At 34.6% G+C, this 25,132-nt stretch overlaps 1 protein-coding gene across 1 annotated transcript in view; it reads left to right on the top strand.

The window, feature by feature from the left end:
- eys (eyes shut homolog) overlaps nucleotides 1–25,132 on the top strand; it is a 300,156-nt gene that overhangs the window by 19,750 nt on the left and 255,274 nt on the right. The window contains exons 6-11 of the mRNA XM_067386962.1: nucleotides 1,814–1,973; nucleotides 7,115–7,219; nucleotides 9,926–10,065; nucleotides 10,772–10,935; nucleotides 13,565–13,818; nucleotides 14,344–14,448. Coding sequence (XP_067243063.1) covers nucleotides 1,814–1,973; nucleotides 7,115–7,219; nucleotides 9,926–10,065; nucleotides 10,772–10,935; nucleotides 13,565–13,818; nucleotides 14,344–14,448 — 928 coding nt within the window. The remainder of the gene's footprint in view (nucleotides 1–1,813; nucleotides 1,974–7,114; nucleotides 7,220–9,925; nucleotides 10,066–10,771; nucleotides 10,936–13,564; nucleotides 13,819–14,343; nucleotides 14,449–25,132) is intronic.

Here is a 25,132-nt window from a genome sequence, read left to right as displayed (position 1 = left end):
ACTGTCAACTTGAGCACAGCTACGAGTGTGATATTGCTTGTCTAGTTGTATCCATTATGCACAGTTCAACTTGCTCTGGAACAAGTAATGGATTAATAAGACCAAAGATTCCCCTTTTTATGTACCCAAAATGAATTGTCTCATGTTTAACCACTATAAGAGCCATCTGCAAATCCCCGAAGCACTGGCCGAGATGAAGCTGTTCTCAGCAGTTACACGACCAGTATATAATATTATAAATATTTATAATAATATTATAAATATATAATAAATATATTATATATATATTTATTATATATATATATATATATATATATATATATATATATATATATATATATATATATATATATATATATATATATATATAATATAGTAGTTAGATTGTGTTCCTTTTGATTTCCTATCCTACCCACAGTCATGACATCCACCAAAAATCTCTTCCTTCCCTAGCGGCTAATGCACATCTGTTAATTTATAAGACTTTTTTGTTTTTTTATATATCAGTCTCACAGTCACATAATAGCATCCTTGATTTATGCTCATGTCTCAAGGTTTCAGCCATCCTCTTCTATTTCAATATCATCTTTCTGTCACTCCCATCAACAGATCTGCACTTTGAGTGATGTGTCACAGTTATAAACTGTCGATTGATGTAGTCGCATCTGTTTTTGTTATGAAGTGCTCTAGAATATGCGCTTCACATGAATTGATTTACTGCAAGTGCAATTTGTTAAACTATCAAAATTGGTGTTCATACATGAGGATCTGTCAGTTATGCAAAATGTATGAATTTAAATGCTCTTTTGATATAATGCAAACATATTTTTGAAGAATGTCTTATGTTGAGTAAATGACTTATGATTGATCCTGACTATTAAATGGTCTAAAAATGAAAATATTTTTAAATTTCTCCTTTTGTTGGAAAATATTATGGAAAAATAATAGAATACAGGTTTGGAAGGACATCCAGGTGAACTAATAATGAATCATTTAATTAATCAGAATGTTCAAATGTATTTATTTTAAAGGTATAAAAAGAACAAAATGAAGCCTGAAAAATATCAACATTCTCAAAAATGAAGGGGAAAAAATTGTTTTTGAGTGTGTCAGCATTAACTCTGAAAGATTTAAAAAAAGTAGAAGTTCTTTATTTTATGTTACAATGTGCTGATAACGTTCCGGAAAGCTCAGAATGTGTTCTTGAAGACTTTATGGCTGATATATATGGCTTTCCTTAAAAATAACCTGAAAACAAATCTGAAACTTGAAAAACTGCAGGCTACCGTTACGCATTGGAATTTTAAAGCCTGTTTCTCTGCAGAAGTTGCTGTGATGTATGTAAACATTAGCTATTATAAGAGCTGATTTGGTTAACATGCTGCTTGCAGACATCTGGTTGTTTAATTTCTAACCAGTCACATCCTTAATTAAAACTTTGACATAGTCCAGGAAACGGGCCACATTTTTTTCATTAGTAAATTGATGATGAATTTGTTGGTCATCAACAACATTTTTCTTTTCTTGAACTTCCTTTCTCCCCCTTTAATCTTCCTAAACTCTATGCTGTATAATTGCCTTCTGAGAAATTATACTTAAAATTACCAAGGACTGAATTGGCTAAGATTTTTGATGTAAGGATATTTAGTAAAACTTTACTTTGTAGGGGATTTTACCTTTTCATCAAGAGCTTGAATGCATGTTTAACCGAACTATAAGAACAGCACATGATTGTAGAAGTATTTAGTGTTTTGCTGATTGATTGAATATCTAATAATTAAGGTTAATTACTATTTTTGTCTTCCCCCTACAGTGTCTCTGTGCACCAGGATGGACGGGGGAGTTTTGTCAGTACTTGGATAATGCATGCTTAGCCTATCCAAACAGATGCTTGAACGGAGCTACTTGCATCAGTATGAGTCAGCCAACTGCACCCCCGCACTATATGTGCACCTGTCTCCCTGGATACACAGGTTAAAAGAAAACTATATCAACAAACTCCGGAATATGTTATCCTGATTTATGTTTAAGTTTGCACAGAGTTTGGCAGCAGAAGCTTTTTAAAGCCACACTCATATTGATTTTTTTTTTTTTTTTTTTTTTCTACAGTAGAATTTGAGAGAGGAATTATTGTCACGTTTTCATGCAGTGTTGGAGATTGCATATAGCTGATATATAAGAAAACAATTTTTTCTATATCCGTATAAATCTGAATATAGCATGTAAAATATTTTTGTCAGCTAGTGAATGTGTTCTGTTGGGGACATTTTTGAGAAAGTTACATGACACTTAGACTTGAATTAAAGCTGCAGTCCGTAACTTTTTTGGTTAAAAATGATCCAAAATCAATTGAGCCAGTACATTACCAGCCAGTGTTCAAAACTATCTCTTTATGTTAGCCCGATTCACAACGGTAAGCTTGTAATAATGTTTCCTAATTCGAGCATGCAAGTTGTTCGTCTTTGCGTCATTACGTCACGTCTGTTTACATAGAGAAAGTGTCCCAGCTAGTAGGCTATATGGCTTGTGAGGATGCTGCACGTGGCGGATCATTTATAGCCTTTTCTCACAGCAGCTGCAATAATTAAACTTATTATTTTGATGGCAGATTGTAATCCAAAAAGGTCCAAATGACAATCATCAGTGATAACTGGAGATTCACCCATAGTCAAAAGCAAAAACGATTGTAACGCAGTTCGTATATACGGGAAGGAGGCGGCGGGAACTGGCGAACGTTCAAACAATAATCTTTAATATAAAATAAAGAACAAAAGGAAAGTAATGCCGGCAGACCCTGGCGGACGTCTGCCAGCCACACAAACATAATAAAACATAAAATAATATCCAGGCCTGGTCCTCTCTCATCCTTCACTGTCGTTGCACCTCCTTCTATGTTCCCGGAGCTCCTCCATGAGAGACTGAAGGCCGGCGCGCCTCCCAGGTGGGGCTCATTAACTCTCGCGCCACCGGCCTCGTGCCGTTCCCTCACGGCTCTCGCCCGCCCTTGTCGCCACATACCCCCATCGCCCCTCGCAAGCCGGGGACTGCGAGACTGCGATCTACTCCCCCGCCCCCCTGCTCCTCCCCTTCATGGTGGACGGCAGCAGGCTCCGGCCCACGGCGGCAACTCCTCCGCTCCCTCTTGGACGGCAGCCACCCCACCTCGTCCCAGGGGCATGGCAGCGAGCTCTCCGTCCCACCTGTCACTAGGCTCCAGCACCACCGCCTCGGCCAGCCTCTCGCGGTCTTCACACTCCCGCACTGCCCGAACTCCACAGCACCGCGATCCCCCTCAGCAGCAAGGGCTCTCCGACAGCCTGTCCCTCCTTCCTCCTGGGTTTCGGCACCATTGTAACGCAGTTTGTATATACGGGAAGAAGGAGGCGGGAACCAGCGAATGTTCAAACAATAATCTTTAATATAAAATAAACAAAGAACAAAACGAAAGTAACGCAAACATAATAAAACATAAAATAATATCCAGGCCTGGTCCTCTCTCGTCCTTCACTGTCGTCGCTCCTCCTTTTATGCTCCCGGAGCTTCTCCGTGAGAGACTGAAGGCTGGTGCGACTCGCAGGTGGGGCTCATTAACTCTTGCGCCACCGGCCTCGTGTCGTTCCCTCACGGCTCTCACCCGCCCTGCTCGTCACAACGATCATTAGATTTAATCACCATTGGTAGCATGATTTATTGTTATGCTTTTTTTCTGTCGGTTAGAACAAAAGTGTCAGACATTTTACTTGTTCAGATGACATTTTCCAGTGAAAATTTTGGTCACACTTCCAAGACGTAGAATCTGTGATTCCGAAATACAGTATCCACACCGGGGTGGTGACTGACAGCAAACATTAGATTCATCCGTGCTGAGGAGCCATGCCATTGCACAATCCACGTAAAGGTGAAAATTCCGCAAATAACTGCAATTTCAGGTTTTAAACATAGATGGCGACAAAGAGGCAAAACTTACGGACTGCAGCTTTAAGGTAGCAAACTGGATTTAGAATTGGTTTTTGAATAAAAGGAAACTTCCAGAAATATTAATTTAATATTTATACTGGAAGAGCAATTAATTTACTTGAATGCTCTACTTTAAATCAGAACTGTTCACAATGAAGCCAAACATCAATATATAATCAGTATATTTTCATATTAATAAAGTATGTACATTTAATGGTGCTGTTTTTAGATGGTTGTTCTTTTTTGGCATACTGAGAAAAACATGTTCTACCTATCAGGTAAAAACAGGCATGTTTAGTGAAAATTAATGATGTAATTATGTTTTGTTACAAAATTTATGTTAGGCCAAATCTTGGAATTGCAGTTCAGTAAATTACTCTTCTTGTCATTCAACATCCTGTGGGCATGGCCAGTTCTATTCAAATTCCAACTTGTGAATTTGAAAAGGAGCCAGTTCTGAATTTTGCCCTAGCCTGAATGACACAGTTTCATGTCCAACACCTATATCATCCGCTGTAATGTGACTCAGAGTGCGTGTCCCACCGAGACGAGTCCCGCTGCCCTGAGGCATCTCTTTACCGTAACTCATCTTTGCACATTGCCCTCCTAACTGGATTATTCTGTAATTTGTTTCATCATGCCTGCTAAATGAAGGGCAAATAGAGGTTAGAGAACACTTAATCGGTAAATCTAACTGAGAAAGCAAGATCTTTCATTAGCTTGGCCACCAGTGCATGAGCACAGGAGGAGCTATTTGCCTAAACAACCCAGAAACAAATAAACAAATGAGAAATGATTTACTGGATTTCATCAGCTATGACGTGTTGATCTTGGTGAAATGCATTGCAGTTGAGTGCTTTTGCAGTTCAAGTCTTTTAGGCATTTTACATGAATTGAAGATGATATATATTTCATGACACCTATAAACCGTGACATGTTATGAAGCTGTATTGCCTGAAAAATGCTGTCCCTGAGAGATTTTGTTTAGTATTACATAGCAGATTTCATATTGTCAACGGGATAATCGCCAGTGCTTCTGTGTCCTTGTTATCACCTCTCAGTCTCCTTGATGGCTCTATTTCCCTTCTTAGCAGATGAAGAAATCCATCTTTCCACATCCCAATTGTCAGCGACAAGAGGCACCTGACTATTTCTGCCTCTCTGTGGGCTGTATAATAGATTAGAATACTACAAGGAGAAAACATGTCACAGCTCAAACCTCAATGTTTTATTTAGACATCTGGATGATGCTGGTGATATCTCCATCGATTAATGACCCCAGAGACTTAAAAACGACCGTTCCTGTCCCATTTCTCACCACTGTATTGCCAGAAGGCCAATGTGAAATGTCAAGTGCTTTCATTATAATCTTCCTCCAAAAGTCAGATGACATGTTGAGGGAAGATAATGTGACTTCTCTCACAGCAGAGAAAAAGCATTGGCGAAGCAGATCTTGCACTTGATAAGACTTTCAAATGTTTGTTTTTTTTTTTTCTACAGCTTGCGTTGCTTTTTCCATGCGAAGATTTGATTGATTTGATTCCATTACGTTAATTGTTACGAAACTGTGTGTGTGGATGAAAAACATTAGACTCAGATCTGCCAATCAGCTGGGAATATGACCTTCAGAACAGTTCTTGAGTTGCTGCTGATTAGTAACTGCTGTAAATATGAACTGCCATAACATCCAAAAAATCCCATATGCCTTGCTCATTAAGTTGGCAGAAGTTAACCTGAAGATAATGATGAAGCTTAATTTATAATGTGCCGCTATCCGTAATCTTCAAGAGCATTCAGTTAAAAAAATATTTCTTAAAAGAATAATTCACAATAAATTATTATATACATATGTACTCATCACATATGATTTTTTTTTCCCCCTGTGGAAACAAGAAAAAATATTCTTAACCATGTCAAGCTCATTTTAGACAAAATTAAAAAACATCATAGTACCATAAAAAGACTTTTAGATATTTTAAATGGTGCATTTAAAATTTCATTATTCATAATAGTTTTAGTTACATTTTAGTAAATTTAAGCACTTTTGTCCTTTTATTAGTTTTATCTTAATGTTTCTCTTTAGCTTTATTATAAGCTTTATTTTATTTTTATTTCGGTATTAGTATTTTTAGTACTACCAGTTTTTAGTGTGGAAGCTTGTTTCCGCCTCTAAATAAAAATAAAAAAGGTACTTGTGACTTTTTATCTCACAATTCTGACTTTTTCTTCTTCTTCTTCTTTTCTCAAAATTGTGAGAAATAAACTCGCAATTGAGAGTTATAATGTCAGAATTGAGAGATATAAACACAATTGTGAGAAATAAAGTCAGAATTGCGAGTTATAAACTCACAATTGCGAGATATAAACTCGCAATTATACTTTATAACCCACAATTGCGAGATATAAACTCACAATTCTGAGAGTCCTATTGAGGAAAAAAATCAGTACTTTTTATAAAACGTTTTTTATAAAGTCAGAATTGTGAGATATAAACTTGTAATTTTGACTTTATAACTCACATTTCTGACTTTATAACTTACAATTGCAAATTCGTATCATGCAATTCTGAGGAAAAAAAGTCAGAATTGTGCGTTAAAAAGTCACAATTATACTTTTTATATTTTAGTCAGTGGCGGCATAAGTTTCCTTATCTTAGTACATTAACTCGTTTTATCATTTTTATTTCATTTTATTTCAGCTTTATTTCAATGAGCAAAAACAATTTTAATAGTTTTAGTTAAAAATAACAACACTAAGAAAATCATACAATTTCTTAAGTCCAACATCCTTTGCCTCCTCACTTCTTTTTTTCATTGCCTTTTCCATAAAAGTTGAGTCACTTATATACTGCCCCTCTTTGGCATCTCTCGTAGTTCCATATGTTGTATCGTTTTACATACAGTCTGTCTGCATTAACTGTCTGAACTGTGACTCAGTAAATGGCACTTCGAACTGTTTCTTGTGGGTGTTTCAGGATGTAAAATATGATTTGGCCTCTCTTGTCTGTGACATGCACCTACAGTGAGCCATAGGGGGAAAAAAAAGTTTCCAAATTTGTTTCTAAATCCCAAATGTCAAAAGTGAAGTCAATATGTTCAGGGGAGACGGAGCGTAAAAGCTTAACTAACACTCCATTCACACCCCTGTCTTCCTGCAGGACGCTACTGTGAGGTTGAAGTAAATGAGTGCGATTCCAGTCCCTGTCAGCACCAGGGAACATGCACTGACTTTGTTGGATACTACAACTGCGCCTGTCCTTCAGGTACGAGTTTCTCTTACTCCTGAGAATGAGCTTTTTTTTTTTTTTGACTGTGCCACAAATCCCCACCGTGCCAGCACCAGCGGCTCTGACTGACAGCTGAACAAATCACTCCCGTTCTCACACTGCCAGAGCTCATTAGTACTGCAGAATTGTGTCAATATTGTGTTATGAAATGCTCTTCCCTTTTGAGGCCACTGCATTGATATGGTTTCCTCCCGTAATTGTTGGTTCTGCTCACTCTTTCTGAGGCATGATTTGCATTCACTGATGCAACCTGATGGCTCACCCTAGAGATTGGCAACTCACTGGCGGGGTTACAAGCATGCTTCTCTGCCAGCTGCTCCCTTCCGCTCGATGAGTAGAGGACCCAGAGTCCCAAACGCCCCCTCCCTAAACCTGCCCACGCGTACTCGCTGCTCAGAGAAAGAGATGCAAAAAGGAATCATTTGAATGACTTTCTCATAAAAAAAAAAAATGCTGTTTTTCTTTTTTAATAATAGTAATAAAAAAACTTGACTAGGCCATTGTGAAATAGTGGATATAATTAATAAATATGTAAATACTGAAAGTATGTATAACTGTATGTTTACAATAAAGTATGTAAAACCATAAACTACTTAAAGGGTTAGCTCACCCAAAAATGAACATTATGCCAATATTTACTCACCCTCATGTCATTCCAAACCTTTAAGACTTACTTTGTTATGCAGAACATAAAAGAAGATATTTTGAAAAATGTTGGTAACTAAGCAGTTTTGGTTACCGTTCACTCAGAGTATTTTTGAGATCACAAAAATGATTTCAAGCCATAGCCTATGGGTCTTGATTGTTTGGAAGAGAGTTAATATCATTTAGTGATGAAATCAAAATTTCTGTTAATTACTCACTCTCGTTACATACCCGTAAGACCTTCGTTCCTCTTCAGAACACAAATTAATAGGGCCCTATGAATTCCGTTTTATTTGAATTTTTCTGGATTCCGTTATTTTCCATTTTAAGTTTTTTTGGACTCGATTTTAATGGTTAAATTCAATTTTAATAATCAAAAAGAATGTCTAATTAATTGAATTCTTAAAAACAACAAATTTATTCATAAAATGTTTTTTTTAATATATTTTGTTTTTTTCAGAAATTCTGTTGCATATTTTAATTTTTCTGGCAATCAAATGAACTGATAACTTTAATTGAATTTCTTTTAATCATGAAATGAAACTTTATTATCAAACAAAGTGCTGCACAACAGAGCTTTACTGTTAAAATTAAAACATGAAACAAAAACTGAGATTGTTCCTTTAAAAAATAATTTAATAATTTTAATAATTTATTATTATTATTATTATTATTATTAAGTCTATTAGTGTTAGTATTATTATTACATTGAAACGTATCTAAATTTTACTGTACAGATTAATATGTTTCTGTCAAGTTAAATCGAACTTTTATTTTGACGGGTTGCCAAGTGCTTTAAGTCTCTGTGTTTATGGTATGACGACAGATTTTTTTTTTTTTTTTTTTTTTTTTTTTTTTTTTCAAATAAAGCGTTAAAATGCTGATGAAGTGACATTTGAAGTTGAATTTTGTGCGTTCATGAGGCAACAGAGGATGAAAACACTGCGAGCGTCACACGTGCTTCAGTGTCTGTGTGCTTGAATGCTTGGAATGTGTGTGAGGTAAATGAAACCGCGCTTCTGCGACATTCATTTCAGAGACACACAACATGCAGGGTTTATATTTAAATAGTATTTTTGTGGTTTAATATTCACAGACACTCTATATCGCGATTTAACGACCTGCTTTTTTATTCATTCATCAAAAATTTGACAAATTCCGTGACATTCCGCGTTATATAGTAAATTCCGTTTTTATTAATGGATTCCGCGATTCCGTCTCCGTTTTCTGCATCGCGGAAATCATAGGGCCCTAAATTAAGATATTTTGATTAACGTTAAATCCTAGAGGTTTTTTATCCTCGATTGAAAGCAATGAAATTACCACATTGAAGGTGCAGAAAAATGGTAAAGTTTATTTAATGTAATTTTGCTATAAATGTGGTCATTTTAAAACTCATTCTGAAGGTATGTTAAAAATATTAATGCTCAAAAAAATGACAAAAAATACATAAATTTACTAGTTGACCTCTCTAATTGACCATAGTTGACCATCCTGACCCTTCCTTAATTTTTCATAAGTGTGATCTTCCTGCTTAAGCCTCCACGTGAATGTATTTTGAAATTATTAGTTTTCATTATGTAAACTAAATGCAAGCAAGCCAGTTTTTTTTTTTCTCTCACTCCAAAAGCCCTTGAACAAACTAGCCTGGCCTCTCTCTGACCTTTACCATTTTGTTCTTTTCACTTGCACTGACTGGCTTTTAGGCTTTGAATAGGCTTTCAAAAATTGATTGCCGTTTTCTTTTACTTTCTTTTTCCACAAAACAAAGAGGGTGGAGGTTCGGGAGAAAAGAATTTGATTTCCAGCTTGCTTCATGTTCATTGATTGACCTTATTGATTGAGGCACAATGACATGAGGAATATATGCAGTGCGTTCTCAAAGGCATTAACAAGAGCGAAGATGTTTCAATCTTGTTTAATCTTTTAAATTCTAGTTTTGCACAGGATTTCTTTTAGTTCCCAATCAAGGAAGCAGCCACTGTAAAGGCTAAGCAATTCTTCAAATTGTTTTGCGTTTCTCGCCTCTCTTTGCAGGATACGCTGGTGCTGACTGCGAGATTGACATAAACGCCTGCGAATTTCCCAATGTCACCTGTCCTCCTGGGATGTTCTGTGAGGATTTGCCAGGTGACCAGCTTCATGTATGTCACACTCAGTGCCCTCGCTATCTCCAGGTAGGTCAGAATGGGTCAGCTTCTTCTAGTCCCTTGTAATTCAAATAATTTCCATCGTAGTTTTCTGTACTATTACTGAAAATTAGGAAATGTGATTTTATATGTGCATTAACACTATGGTTACAATAATTCAAACAAAAGTAATAATAAATTAAATAAAAACAAACAAAACTTCCAGTCATCTAAACTATTTTACCAGTGACGAGACAATAAATAAGTCAATAAGTCAATCAATCAATAAATCAAAAAGAGTCAGATCAAGTGTAAACAGTTATTCAGAGTAGCAAGAAGGAATATGCACCTTTTTTTTAGTGTGTGAACTCATTTAAAATGCATACACCACCCTTATCACATTTTCTTAACCTGCTCCTTTCATGTGCTTAAAAGGAAATGATGTTCTTAGCATGCTATATTCTTTTGAAGATGTGTGAAGCTGTTTGCAAGCTTTGTCACTGACTGAACTATATACCAAAGGCAAATTGCATGTCCCTTTTGAACACGCTTGATCATCCGGATTTGTTTTACTTGTGTTGATAATCACCAACGTAAATGGCAATTAAAATGCATTAGCTTTCCTTCATTAACCAGCATGTTTTATTTAACATGGAGACCAAGCAGTTCTGTTTACAAAAGACCACAATTACCTTTACACACATATTTAAATGAAGGATTGTTCTGGAATAATGTTTGATTTTCAATTTGACAGCCATGTGCCAATGGAGGACATTGTGTTCTTAACAACATCACCAGTTACGGTTGTGTTTGTGCACCTGGATGGACTGGGCCGACCTGCTTGATCAACATAAATGAGTGTGTCCAGCACAGGTGTCAGAACGGAGCCACCTGCATGGATGAGGTTGTTGGGTACAGGTGAGTCTGGGTGAGATTTTTTTGTTATTTTGTTTTTTTTTGTTTTTTTTTTTTCAAAAAAAATCTCTTAAGGTTTGTTTAGAGTGCAGCAAATGTCTTGAAATTAATTGAATTCTAATATGTTTCTGTTTTGTTCATACAAAGGTTTTATAAAAATGCATTTCAAATGTGGTTATAACTATTAGCATGAACTTAAATGCAAATAAAATTAGCAATGAAAGGGATTTACCAAAAAATAAAAATTCTGTCATTATTTATTCACCCTCATGTTGTGCCAAATCTGTATGCTTTGTTTCTCAACTGAACAAAGAACATGTAAAGAACTATACAATTTTTTCCATACACTGACAGCTTGTCGTGACTATGAACTATCAGGCTCCAAAAAAGACACAATTTCACACCCTAAATATTCCATATGACTAATGCTCTATGTTCCAAGCCTTCTGAAGCCAGATTAGAGCTTTGTGTTACGAACAGTGCAAAATGTAGTCCTTATTTGGTGATAACCCTCATATACACTCCTGCTCTCAAATCAGATATGGCACCTGATGCAGTTTGAATGTCAGTAGCATCAAACAGTGATTTTTTTCAAGTGTCTTGTAACCAAATGTCATTGTGTCTAAGTACTGCCATAGAACCTAAATTATATTTCCAAACTGCAGTTGAGGTAAAACACTTTAGGTAGCACTTTAGTATGGGGAACAGTTCTCACTTTTAACTAGTTGCTTAATAGCTTGCATATTGGCTGTTTATTAGTACTTATAAAGCAAATATTAATGCATTATTCTGAATGACCATATTCTTCATCCCTAAATCCTACCCCATACCTAAATGCTACAACAACTACCGTACTAGCTATTAATAAGCATTAAATTAAGAGTTTGAAGCAAAAGTCATAGTTGATTATGTGTTCACCAAACCAAAGTGTTACCTTTTTTTTTTTTTTATATATATATATATATATTTTTTTTTCATTTATTTTTCTTTTATTAATTTAAAGATTTGAGCTGGATTTCCCGATAATGTTGTTTCTGGCTATGAAGACTCTAAGGGTATACCTTAACTGATATACCTTTTCTAGGCTTGTTCCCTGAACTATCCCTTAGAATCAACCTTTCTTAAGTGTGACTTTACCAGGTGCTGTTCATGGCGATAGTGCTGAATTGGTTGATATCGATGGCTCGAGAATCGATAATTCACTCTATGCAGGGCAGCTTCACTGCGGTATGTGAAAAAAAAATGGTGGACTTTATAAAAGAAGCACTTCAGAAGTAGAAATTGCATTTATCAGAACTCCTGGGATCTTATAAAAAATAATCAAAATATATTGTAATTTATCTATATTCTGAGGGCTCTATATTTTGGCTGAGCTCCCAGCATGAGTTTAAAGTGACTGTTTTTTAGAACACATTTTTTAGAACATATTAATTCCTTGGAGACGTGTCATGCAGCTGACAGATATGTATGTATTGCGTTTTTATAGTTTATCCTTTTTTATTCAAAATATTCACAAACTTGTTAACTATATCATGAGTTTTATATATTCCAATTGTAAAATATGTGGAAGGGAATGTGTTTTGTCACACAATGAGTTTGCACCGCAATTCAGAGCTGTCGGATTTACACATTTTTCCCTGAAATACATGAAAGTATGTAGCCGGTGAACTGGGAGAAGAATAGAGTAAACTTTGTTTCATACACACTGTGTATCTGATATGAATAAAACACTTCGTCAAATTATATAATTGAACGGTTATTATTGCAGCTTCCATAGACATCAGTGTATGGAATTTGATTTTAACAAACTATAAATGTCTTTTTTTGTATAGCCTAGTACTTCATTCGAATGTGTATTTAAATGTCTAAAACCTAAAATAAACCTGATGTAGTTGAAAACGCTGAATAGTTGTGATATATGACAAACACTGAACACTGAGTCTGTCTCTAGCTCAGCGCCAAAGCACATTTGAATTTAGCAGTGAATCTTTGCATTTTATTATTTGCCATTTATCCTAATTGAACACTGGGTGTATTACATTTTCACAATTATGTTCGTATGGACTGTCAACAGTGATAAGGTATACAGTAGCTAAGAGTGGTCCAAACCAAACTTACGAACAAATGACTTACAGAAGGTATACTTAACTAAGAGAGTTTTGGGAAATCCAGCCCTGGAATATTTATGTAAATACATAATTTTATAGTGTATGGTCACTATGTATGGAAAAAAATATTTTGTGTTTCATATATACACACAGCATAAGAGTTCAGAAATTACATGAGTGTGAGTAAATTTGGTATTAATTATACCTTTAATATAGCATGTTGTTGTCTTAATGTGGTGCTTTTTTCAAAAAAGAGTGATTGAGATGGATATATCCATTTTAAACAAGATGCTTCTTCTCAATATAAAATTAAAATTGATATTCTGTTCAGGTTCAGTAGCTGTTTTCTGTCTCATTCTAGAATTAAACCACCCATAGCTGCAAAAACAAATAGCATGTTCCTGTGATAGAAAGCAAAGCAAATTACATTGTCCTCCCCCATGACTCAGCCATTTATTTTCATACTGTGTCCGGCTGTTTTGCTTGCGATTACATTTAAGAGATACTGTTTTATGCATTCCAAGTTGCCTTTGTGGTCACGGATACACTGGAGTCTACTGCGAACTTGACATTGACTTCTGCTCTGGGCATCAGTGTTCAGAACACGGCGTCTGTCTGGACCAACAGCACAACTACACCTGTCACTGCATGCTGGGATATGAGGGAACGTTCTGTGAGCTTGAGACGGATGAATGCAAAAGTGCACCCTGCGCCAACAGTGCCACTTGCATTGATCTGGTGGCAGGATACCAATGCCTGTGTGCTCCAGGATTTAAGGGTAAGCTAAATGTTTTACTCGGTGGTACCACTGTCAGTCTCTAGCTTATGGAAGCTTTTTTCTGCCACTGAATAAAAAAATAAAAAAGTTAATTGCAACTTTTTATCTCACAATTCTGACTTTTTTTCTCCTCGAAATTGCGAGTTTACATTTCACAATTCTGACTTTTCTTTCTCAGAATTGTGTGATATAAATTTGCAAGTTATAAAGTCAGAATTGCATGTTATAAAGTCAGAAGTGTCAGATATAAACTCACAATTGCAAGTTATGAAGTCAGAATTGCGAGTCATAGTCAGAATTACGTTGTAATCGCAATTCTGACTTTTTTCTCAGAATTGTGAGTTTATATCTCACAATTCTGACTTTATAACACTCAATTGCGAACAATTCTGAGAACAAAATGTCAGTCTTTTTCCCTCAGAATTGGACTCTCAATTGTGAGTTTAGTTACAAATGGCCATAAGGTGGATAGCATGATATGAGACAGGCTTCTTATTATCCATATTGTTAATGTCCATCATGCAGGTCGAACGTGCTCCGAGAATATGAATGAGTGCCAGTCCAGACCCTGTCTTAATGGGGGCACCTGCATTGATCTGGTCAATTACTACATTTGTATCTGTCCATTTGGTAAGTAAGGTCCAGCACACTGTTGCGAAACAATAAATACATCCTGAGCTGAGAGGAGTCAGCTGTGCTACAGCATGTATGATTTCACTTATATATGCACATTATGATTAACTTGATATATGCACATTATGTGTGTATATATATATATATATATATATATATATATATATATATATATATATATATATATATATATAAAATAATAATAATAATAATTGTTCTTAGGAAGGAGCCACAAGTCCATTTGGGTAATTATTCCCCAGGAACCATCTAGACTTTAGTAAAAAAAAAATCTTATCTCCAGAGCTCACATGCATCTGTAGATGTGAAGCTTTATTGGTTCTCAAAAAAACATGTCCTGTATGACTCATGCTCCCTGTTTTCAAGATAATCTACCAGCCCAAGGGGAAGAGAATCCATCAGTGTAAATTTTCTAGTGTTTATTAAAACGGCCTCTCTTTAATTCTCTCAAACATGATGGTGACAGAAAACAGACCTCCATCTTGTCAGGACAGGTCTCATTAGAGGGCACAATTCTTACGGGAGATGGTGTGGTGTTGTAGGATGTGATCAGGTTAGAACCTTAAAAATTCATTTAGGTTTTGGAATTCAACATTCAAGATTGAATCTTAAAATAATAAGTGATGGGAAGCCATTTTCGAAAGCCTGTTCTCAGGAAACAATGCCTAAAAATCTCAGCATTTCATTTTAAATAAACTTTCCAGAAATCATATTTTCCTATCTCAGGAGTACCAAGTACCAAGGCTGTAACTGCCATAGACACTTATAGACAGTAGTGGTCCAAAGTTATGTCCAGACTAAGAAAATTGACATCTTCACCCCTTATCCAAATATTATAAAAAAAAATGTGTTAAAGATTTTGTAAGCATATTGTGTATTTGTGCTTGGAGTCAATTGTTTGGTCACGCTTATTAGTAGTTAGTAAGGTAGTTAAGTTTAGGTATTGGGTAGGATTAAAGGATGTAGAATATGGTCATGCAGAATAGGGCATTAATATGTGCTTTATAAGTACTAATAAACAGCCAAAATCCTAGTAATTTGCATGTTAATAAAGATTAGTTAAAGGATTAGTTCACTTTCAAATGAAAATTAGCCCAAGCTTTAAGTCATCCTAGGTGTATATGACCAGTGTTGGGCACGTTACTTTAAAAAAGTAATTAGTTATAGTTACCAGTTACTTCTCACAAATAGTAACGGAGTTACTATTACATCATTATCAAAGTAACTACTATTACCAGGGAAAGTAACTATTGTGTTACTTAAAAAAAAAAAAAAATTAATAATATGTCAAATAGCTTCAATGCCCCCATTATTAAATATAAGTCTAAGAATAAATAATTTTTGATCCAACTCGTGACTCATGATCCGCTCTTGCTTATGAAATGTCTCTGTACTGTCATTAAAGAAAAAATGTAGTTTCATATATGTTTACATAGTCCTATGTTATGTTTTAAATTCATTTACTTGATTATGAAAAGTAAAAATCATGATGATGCGCAATATATTGGAGTCATGGAGTGGGTCAGACATGATTTTGACCCCTTCATTAAGTTTTTTTTTTTTATATATATAGACACTGGCGCGTGAACTGGAGCGCAACTTATAGGCTAAATGAACCGAAACTCAGTGTATAGTCTGCTTGCCTCACAGACATGAGAAATATATCTATAGAAAGCTTGACATGTCTACTTTAAAACGAAATAATTAAAACTCTGATTACGTAATCCGAATGAAATGTGCATTTTCTCTCTAGGCGCGTCCAGTATATGCGGAGATGATGAGAGTCAGTAATGTCAACTTCATCTTTGACTGCCGCACATACTTGAATAAACGGAAACACGCCCACAGTGCGTCTTCGTGTTTACAGTGGTTGGCGTCCACCAATCCTACAAAGCGTCGCTGCTGTAAACAGGTTAGGCTGTTGGCTACACTTCAGCCAAAATTAATTAATTTAAAAAAAGTAACGTACAACACACCATATGGTAACGTTAACGGAGTTAATTTATTTAAAAAGTAATGCGTTACAGTATTAGTTACTGACAAAAGTAACTGCGTTACAGTAACGCGTTACTGCCCAACACTGTATATGACTTTCTTGTTTCTGATGAACACAATCGGAGAAATATTAATAAATATCCTGACGCATCCAAGCTTTATAATGGCATGAACAGAACCAACAAGTATGAGCTGAAAGAAGTAATTCCAACCATCATAAACGTGTACTCCACATGGCTCCAGGGGGTTAATAAAGGCCTTCTGAAGTGAAGTGATGTGTTTGTGTAAAAAAAAAATCCATATTTAACAAGTTAAGTAAAATCTAGCTTCGGCCAGACCGTATTCAACTTAGGAGGCCTTTCGCAGTTCAAAAAGCTTACGCTACGTCCTACTCCTTCCCTATTCAGCTTACGGAAAAAGCTTAACTGACATGGCGCCAGTTTCGTTTTTTTTCGTAATTTGAATACGGAAGGCGGTCTGGTGGAAGCTGGATATTTTACCTCATAACTTGTTAAATGTATTTAACAAGTTAACAAGTTAAGTATTTAAGTATTTGGGGTAATTTTGATTTAAAAAAGTGAACTAATCCTTTAATAGTGACAGTTGCACCCGAAACTAAAGTGTTACCAATTGTTTTATTTGTGCAATTAAACATACCAAACTGTGAAGACAAAATATTAATAACTGATTATGTTGTAGTCAGTGTATGCTTTTTTTCCTGTTAGCTTTCTGGTTTCTATGCTTTTTTTTTTCTCCTTTTTTCCTCCTTTTTTCTGAATAGTAAAATATAACCTGTGGTTTGCCTATTTTTGCCAAATAATTTTGTCAGATAAATACACTCTAAAAAATGCTGGGTTAAAAACAACCCAAGTTGCGTTGAAAATGGACAAACCCAGCAATTGGGTTGTTTTAACCCAGCGGTAGGGTTAAATGTTTGCCCAACCTGCTGGGTAGTTTTATTTAACTCAACTATTGTTTAAAAATGACTGTATTGCTTAATTAAAATTAACCCAAAGTGTGTTGGAAATGAACATTTATTAATGTTCAATGAATAATTATTAAACAATAAACATTTATTAAATTGCTTATTAATAAATTTATATTAATAAACTATTAAACGATTAAATGTAATATTAATAAAATATTAAAGCTTATTAATAAACATTCACCTTTTGTCTATTATTGTTGCCTCTAATTGCATCTGGTTTTTAATTTCCCAACTATTTTGGGTTCATTTTAAGCTAGCCATATAGCAATTTTTAAACAATAGTTGGTTTAAATAAAACTACCCAGCAGGTTGGGCAAACATTTAACCCAATCGCTGGGTTAAAACAACACAATCGCTGGGTTTGTCCATTTTCAACCCAACTTGGGTTGTTTTTAACCCAGCATTTTTTAGAGTGTACCTTAACCAAATTTAGTGTTTTATTCTTCCCTGATATTTAAAACATAAAAAAAAAGAAAAAACTAAAATATATTTTGATCCTTTAATCTTGAAGGGTCATTAAAAACAAATATACTCCGGACATCTGTATGTGAATTTAATTCCACATAATCTATTAAACTATAATGATGGTGAATGCAACATGCAAATTAATTGGCTGAAACAAGCAAGCAATCCTATTGATTAACATTTAAATTGATTTTAAAATGTATTCAATTAGCCAAATATTACATTATGAAATATGACGGTAATTATCTAGGATTTTTTTTTTTTTTTTTTTTTTTAAATATTAGAAGTAAGTCATTGAACACAACTGGCACTGCTTTCTGAGAATAAGCCAGAAACTCTTTATGCTAACTTAATATAATATGACACAAATCACTGAAACATTTTTAGGAGACATGGAGCCATAAGAAAGAACAATAAATTACAAAACAATGCAATTTAGTAAAAACCTTAACATGAATGCATATTATAAGATGTGCCATACTCTCAATCACACATATTTTTCATCTCAGTCCTGTCTGCTGGGCCGTTAATGTGCAACAGGTTGGGTGAACTGAGTGGGCTTTCTGGCAAAAATGGAGCTAGTTTTAGTCTCTCCATCCTCCTACAAAGATGAGAAGTATGCATATTGGATATCAGGAAGTGACAGAAAATAAGTGCAGTCTCAATAATCCCTTGACAAGTGTTTGAATCACAGCCCTCAGGAAAATAAAAGGATATAAGCTGCCACCATGCTGCGGAAACGAATGATTTCTAGATAAGAGGTATCATGAGAGTATGGTGATTTGATGACGTTATTTGATGGTAAGGGTTACTCACAGTACCAAGAACAACTTCAGACGCACATAATGGCAGATTGTATTTAAACCGGCATTTTCTGAAAGGACGCATGAGGATCTTGTTCGTGATGCTACAGTGTGATCATACCAAAGTGTCATTTGCATCATTTTCTGAACTGTTACTCTCAGTATTTCCCCATACATTTGAGAACAGCAGGAGATATTATCATCTTGTTCCTATTGCACTACATATAAAACATTGAATGACCCCCTGCAAGCCTGATGTTTTCAGGGTTTTTTTCTTTCCTATCTGTTAAGCCTATTTGTGATTTTAATTGTGTATGTTTATAGCTTTATATATGGTACAATTCATGTTCATATAATTTTTGTGTCTCTCTCCTCTGAGTGCAGTGTGACATTTTATTACTGGCATCCTTTGTGAACTGCAATGTCAGGTCTTTCGTTTAATTATTGCACATCTATATTCTCTTGGCATACTGCTCGCCCCTGAGAGCGAACGTGTTCTCATTACCCTCATGGTTGAGAAGACCAATAAATACAAATGCTTGTTCTTATAATCCTTTAGCAGACCTATATGTGTATGGAGCTATGCGTGTAATTATATTTTAATGGGCTTTGTCATTCGGTGTGGATTAAAATGTTGGTTTCTCAGAATACTGCCTTGATAGGTGAGCTGCTGGCTGATTTTGCTTATAGTCTGTCTATGTTCTGTTGTGAAACGCAATGAAATGAGTATTCTCTCTTATAGAGTAGTTAAATACCAAGGAAGTTAATCTTAATGGCAGATAGCAAATGTAGTCATTTTTTAAAATGCTTATTATGCGAGTTTTAATTTTTGCTTTATTCTGTCAGGAAAAAGTGCGAAAAAAAATGTACCTTTTGTGGGACACCAGCCTGACACTCGGACAGTACAGTCAAAAATATACCCAGCGTACCCTTTAACATCAGTCTGAAATGTATTTGTCATTACTTGCGCGCTCTCTCTCTCTCTCTCTCTCTCTCTCTCTCTCTCTCTCTCTCTCTCTCTCTCTCTCTCTCTCTCTCTCTCTCATTCATATATATATATATATATATATATATATATATATATATATATATATATATATATATATATATATATATATATATATATATAATCATTTTTATATATATAATCATTTTTATATACACTACCATATTCTTTTGAAATAAATTACATTAATGCATCCTTGCTGAATAAAATTGATCAAAATTAAAGACCATAGAAATCTTTTGTAACAAATCAAATGTCTTTATTTCAAATAAATGCTGTTCTTTTTATTCATCAAAGAATCCTGAAAAAATGTATCATGATTTCCACAAATTAAGAAGCAAACTGTATTCAACTTTAATAACAAATCAGCATATTAGAATGATTTCTGAAGGATCATGTGATAAAATATACATTTATATTACTGTTTTTGTTATTGTTTCTACTGTATTTTTGCTATGAATGCAGCCTTGGTGAACATAAGAGACTTCTTGCAAAAGCAAAAAAAAAAAAAAATCATACCAAACTGTTGCAAAAACTTCAGGCAGGAAGATAATAGACTGATAGTCGAATCATAAATATAATTTATTCAAATGCTTGAAAAACAGCAGTCCACTAGAGCACTAGTGCACACAAACTCTTTACGCGCTCAAGGCCAAAGGATTATAGGCTACTTTTGAAAGGCTCAACTGTGCACGAGATGGAGCGGGACGCGGAAAATGAAGTAAAGCCTACAGGTATACCCGCGCCTTAAGACAATATATATATATATATTTTTTTTTTACTTTCACACACAGCACAGAGAAACAACTTTCTAATAAAGCGACCAAACTGCCTGTCAAGTGATAGATGAAACTGATAATGACTTTTTATCTTTTTTAAACTGAAATGAAAGGCAATGTGGATAAAAATTCACAGAACACCACACAAAGATATAGAAGAAAATGAATAAAAACATCTTGGATTAATAAGCATAAAAGAATATATAAATAGGTATGCATTTCACATGTCGGCAAATCAAATTAAATCAGCTGAACTGCCTTTGTGAGCATGCTTTAATTAGTCTACAGCGCAACATCGAAGCACCAAAAAAAAATCAAAAAAGATGAAGATCCAACCACGGCCTATTATTGGATTTCAAGCAGAAGTGGTCAGATTTTCATTTTTTATCTGTTGGGATTTGATAGAATCCATGATAATATGAATCTGAAAAATAGGCCCACAACATTAAAGATCCAGCAGTATATTTAACTGTGGGCATGGGGCACTTTTTATCCATGTGTGCACCCAACGCATTGCTGCCAAACAGCTCTTTTTTTAGTTTCATCTGACCATAGAAGCTGGTCCCGTTTGAAGTTCCAGTCTTGTCTGACAACTGAATATACTGGAGATTGTTTCTGGATGAGAGCAGAGGATTTTTCTTGAATACCTCCCGAACAACTTGTGGGGATGCTAGGCTTTCTGAGACTCAAGACTCAAGACTAATATCTGCAATTCTCCAGCTGTGATCCTTGGAGAGTCTTTGGCCACTCAAACTTTCCTCCTCACCACGCATAAGGACGATGTCCTCTTCCAGGTAGATTTGTAACATGTTTAGTTAATTGGAACTTCTTAATTATTGCCCTGAAAGTGGAAATGGGGATTTTTAAATGCTTTAGCTGTTTTCTTACAGCCATTTTCTGTTTTGTGAAGCTCAACAATCTTTTGCTGCACATCAGAACTATATTCTTTGGTTTTACTCATTATGATGAATGATTAAGGGAATTTGGCCTTTGTGTTTCCTCATGTTTATGCTTCTGTGGAACAGGAAGTCATGGCTGGACAATTTCATGTTTATGATCACCCTGGTGTGCTAAAAAAATTCTAGGGGTGCCAATAATTGTGGCCAACATGTTTTGGAGAAAAACATTTATTTCATAATGTGATCCCCCCATATATATATATATATAATAATATATAATATATATATATATATATATATATATATATATATATATATATATATATATATATATATATATATATATATATATATATATAATATATATTTTAGTACAGTCCAAAAGTTTGGAACCACTAAGATTTTTAATGTTTTTAAAAGAAGTTTCGTCTGCTCACCAAGGCTACATTTATTTAATTAAAAATACAGTAAAAACAGTAATATTGTGAAATATTATTACAATTTAAAATAACTGTTTTCTATTTGAATATATTTCACAATGTAATTTATTCTTGTGTTGGCAAAGCAGAATTTTCTGCATCATTACTCCAGTCTTCAGTGTCACATGATCCTTCAGAAATCATTCTAATATGCTGATCTGCTGATCAAGAAACATTTAATGTGTACAATTGTACAACATATTTATGTACAATATTTTTTTTTCAGGATTATTTGATGAATAGAAAGTTCAAAAGAACAGTGTTTATCTGAAATCTAAGCTTTTGTAACATTATAAATGTCTTTACTGCCACTTTTGATTGATTTAATGCATCCTTGCTGAATAAAAGTATTAATTTCTTTCATTTCTTTACAAAAAAATAAAAATTCTTACTGACCCCAAACTTTTGAACGGTAGTGTATAATGCTACAGAAGCTTTGTATTTCAGATAAATGCTGTTCTTTTGAACTTTCTGTTCATCAAGGAATCCTGAAAAAAAAAAAAAAAAAGTACACAACTGTTTTCAACATTGAAAATAATCATAAATGTTTATTGAGCAGCAGATCAGCATATTAGAATGATTTCTGAAGGATCATGTGACACTGACACTGAAGACTGGAGTCACGATGCTGAAAATTCAGCTTTGCATCACAGGAATAAATTACTTTGTCAAATATATTTAAATAGTACACAGTTATTTTAAATTGTAATAATATTTTACAATATTACTGTTTTTTAACTGTATTTTTAATTAAATTAATGTAGCCTTGGTGAGCAGACGAAACTTTTTAAAAACATTAAAAATCTTAGTGGTTCCAAACTTTTGGACTGTACTGTGTGTATATATATATATATATATATATATATATATATATATATATATATATATATATATATATATATATATATATATATATATATATATATATATATATATATATATATATATATATGTTAACGCGCTAATGCATGCAATTAATTCGAAATCCTTAACGTGTTAAAATAATTTAACACATATTTAATGCAAAAAAATTTTGGAAGCATGTGAAATTGCATCATAACGTAATTTACATCATGCAGTTAGATGATCTTAAAGTCCATGCTGGTTATATCAGAGATGGCAGAGAGAATTATTCATTCCAGTGTCTGTTTCGCTTTAAAACACAAACTCTCTGTCATATTGTGTCATTGTATCTGAAGAGCGCGAGCCCTCCCGTTCTGAACGGAAAGTCCAAACATCCCACCGCTGTATGGCCAGATGATATGCAAACTATGTTTCTCGGCTGGATAAACCAAACCAGCTTCTTGCTAGTAAAGTTTTGATGGATGAGGATTGCAATCAAAGTAAAGACGATTGCGGTGACTTACAGGAGTTGTACATTAAGCACGCGTGAGTCCATTGTATTGATGCGCAAACAAATCATGTATGAGTGATCTCGACGCTCTGATCACACACTGTATTTATGCACAGACACATTTCAATAATTCACATTGTTTTCACACACATTCAGGATAATGTTTGGATTTGTTCTGTGTATGTTGCTGTGTACTTTAGCATATATGCGGGTCAAGGCAGTTAGTTTAGGTTTTTTTTTGCCATCTCCATGTGGTCCTGTTCAGTATCGCAACTTGACTTGTCTAAAATGTAAACAAGCTCTTTGCTGTTGCACATACTATACACTGAATTCTGACATTTTTTTGATGTGATTTTTATTTATTTATTTTTTATGGGTGCTTTGGTTTACATAAATGTATGAATTATATGAAAAAAATATTTGGTTATTTGGTGTCCTTTTTTTGGAAAGACATCTAAATTTACCTTGAAAAATCTGAAAAGTACAGTTTTGTGAGAATCACACTTCAATCTGACTTTGCTGGATAAAGGAAATGATGGCAAAATGGACGTCAAACAAGATAAATGGTGTATGCTTAATTTCAGGATAAGTGTGCGATTAATCGCAATTTAGGGTGCGTGATTAATCGTGATAAAAAAAAAAATCTATTGACAGTCCTAATATATACACAGGGTAATGAACTAAAAGGAAACGGGTGTGAGTGAATAATCCCCAAAAACCATGCTAACCACTGATGAGTGGGAAAAATAGGAACGAAGGAAACAGGAAACAATGAAAAACAAAATAAAAGTCCATGAAAATGAAATTGAAACCATATCAGAACGTGACAGCTGTTGAATGGTACTATTTATCTTTCTTTCTTTTTTTTCTTTTTTAAAGCAAAAAGCAGTTTTAGTGCACTTTTATATGAATTATTTTTCTTTTTCAATGACGCCTGCAAACATACCATTTAAAACGCCCAAAACTTACCACATTCTTGGAAAGTGTGGTCGATAAATTTGTGTGTCTGTGTATATTCAGAGAAAGCAATTCAAAGAGAAGGCACTAGTCGAGGTGATGTGTTGTGAGATTTGGTACCATTTGTTCAATAGAGAAATTTTAAATTCTGTTTTTAAAGTATCTAAAGTATCAAAACAGGTGCTGCACATGACCCATGGGCTGCAGTTTGGACACCCTTTTGAATAAAAAAAATAGTGTGTATTTTTTGAGTGTTTGGTATTTGGATGCTTTGTGGGAATAAGAATAGCTCACAGCCCTGGAATGTGTCAGAAATCCCATTTGGAAAAGGCAGCACTGTACGTGTGACATTCCTTCATGCTACATTAACTTCTCGGTGAATTGCACGCACAATTGGTTGTTAAATACCGCTTACGTGGTTTGGCAGAAGTGCTGGCTGTCCATTAATGACTCTTTTCCAAACATGTGGCAGTTGAAGAGATTGTTAAGTTGATTTATGCATTCGCACGCTTAGGATTTATAATGATTTTCAGAACACTGACAGTGGATCTTGTACCTGTGACAGTGCTTGTCTTTTTTGATCTAATCTAACTTCACTTCAGATGAGTCATGCTTAGGGTTCGGGTTGGAGAAACCGATGCTAGATCATCAGCACAGAAGGGCACATGTTACCTGGGGTTATGCCGTGGTGTGTTTAGTCTCTCATTTCCTTCGCTTTGAAAATGACTGAATGCATGAGAACATACAGTAATAAGATGGCTGATGTGTTGATGCTGAATTTAAGATATTGAGCACGTTTACGTGCATGTTCTTAACCCAGTTATGCTTAGAGCCACAATATGTAAGATTTTCTTTTTAATTAAAATATTCAAAAACCACTTGAACAATGTTATATATTTTGTCGACTTGTGTACTTACATTATCCCAGATGTTTCCAA

This window comes from Chanodichthys erythropterus, chromosome 5 (genome assembly GCF_024489055.1).
Source record: "Chanodichthys erythropterus isolate Z2021 chromosome 5, ASM2448905v1, whole genome shotgun sequence".
NCBI classification, from domain to species: Eukaryota; Metazoa; Chordata; class Actinopteri; order Cypriniformes; family Xenocyprididae; genus Chanodichthys; species Chanodichthys erythropterus.
Note: the sequence above shows the minus strand (reverse complement) of the source record. Positions and strands in the feature narration are given on the sequence as shown.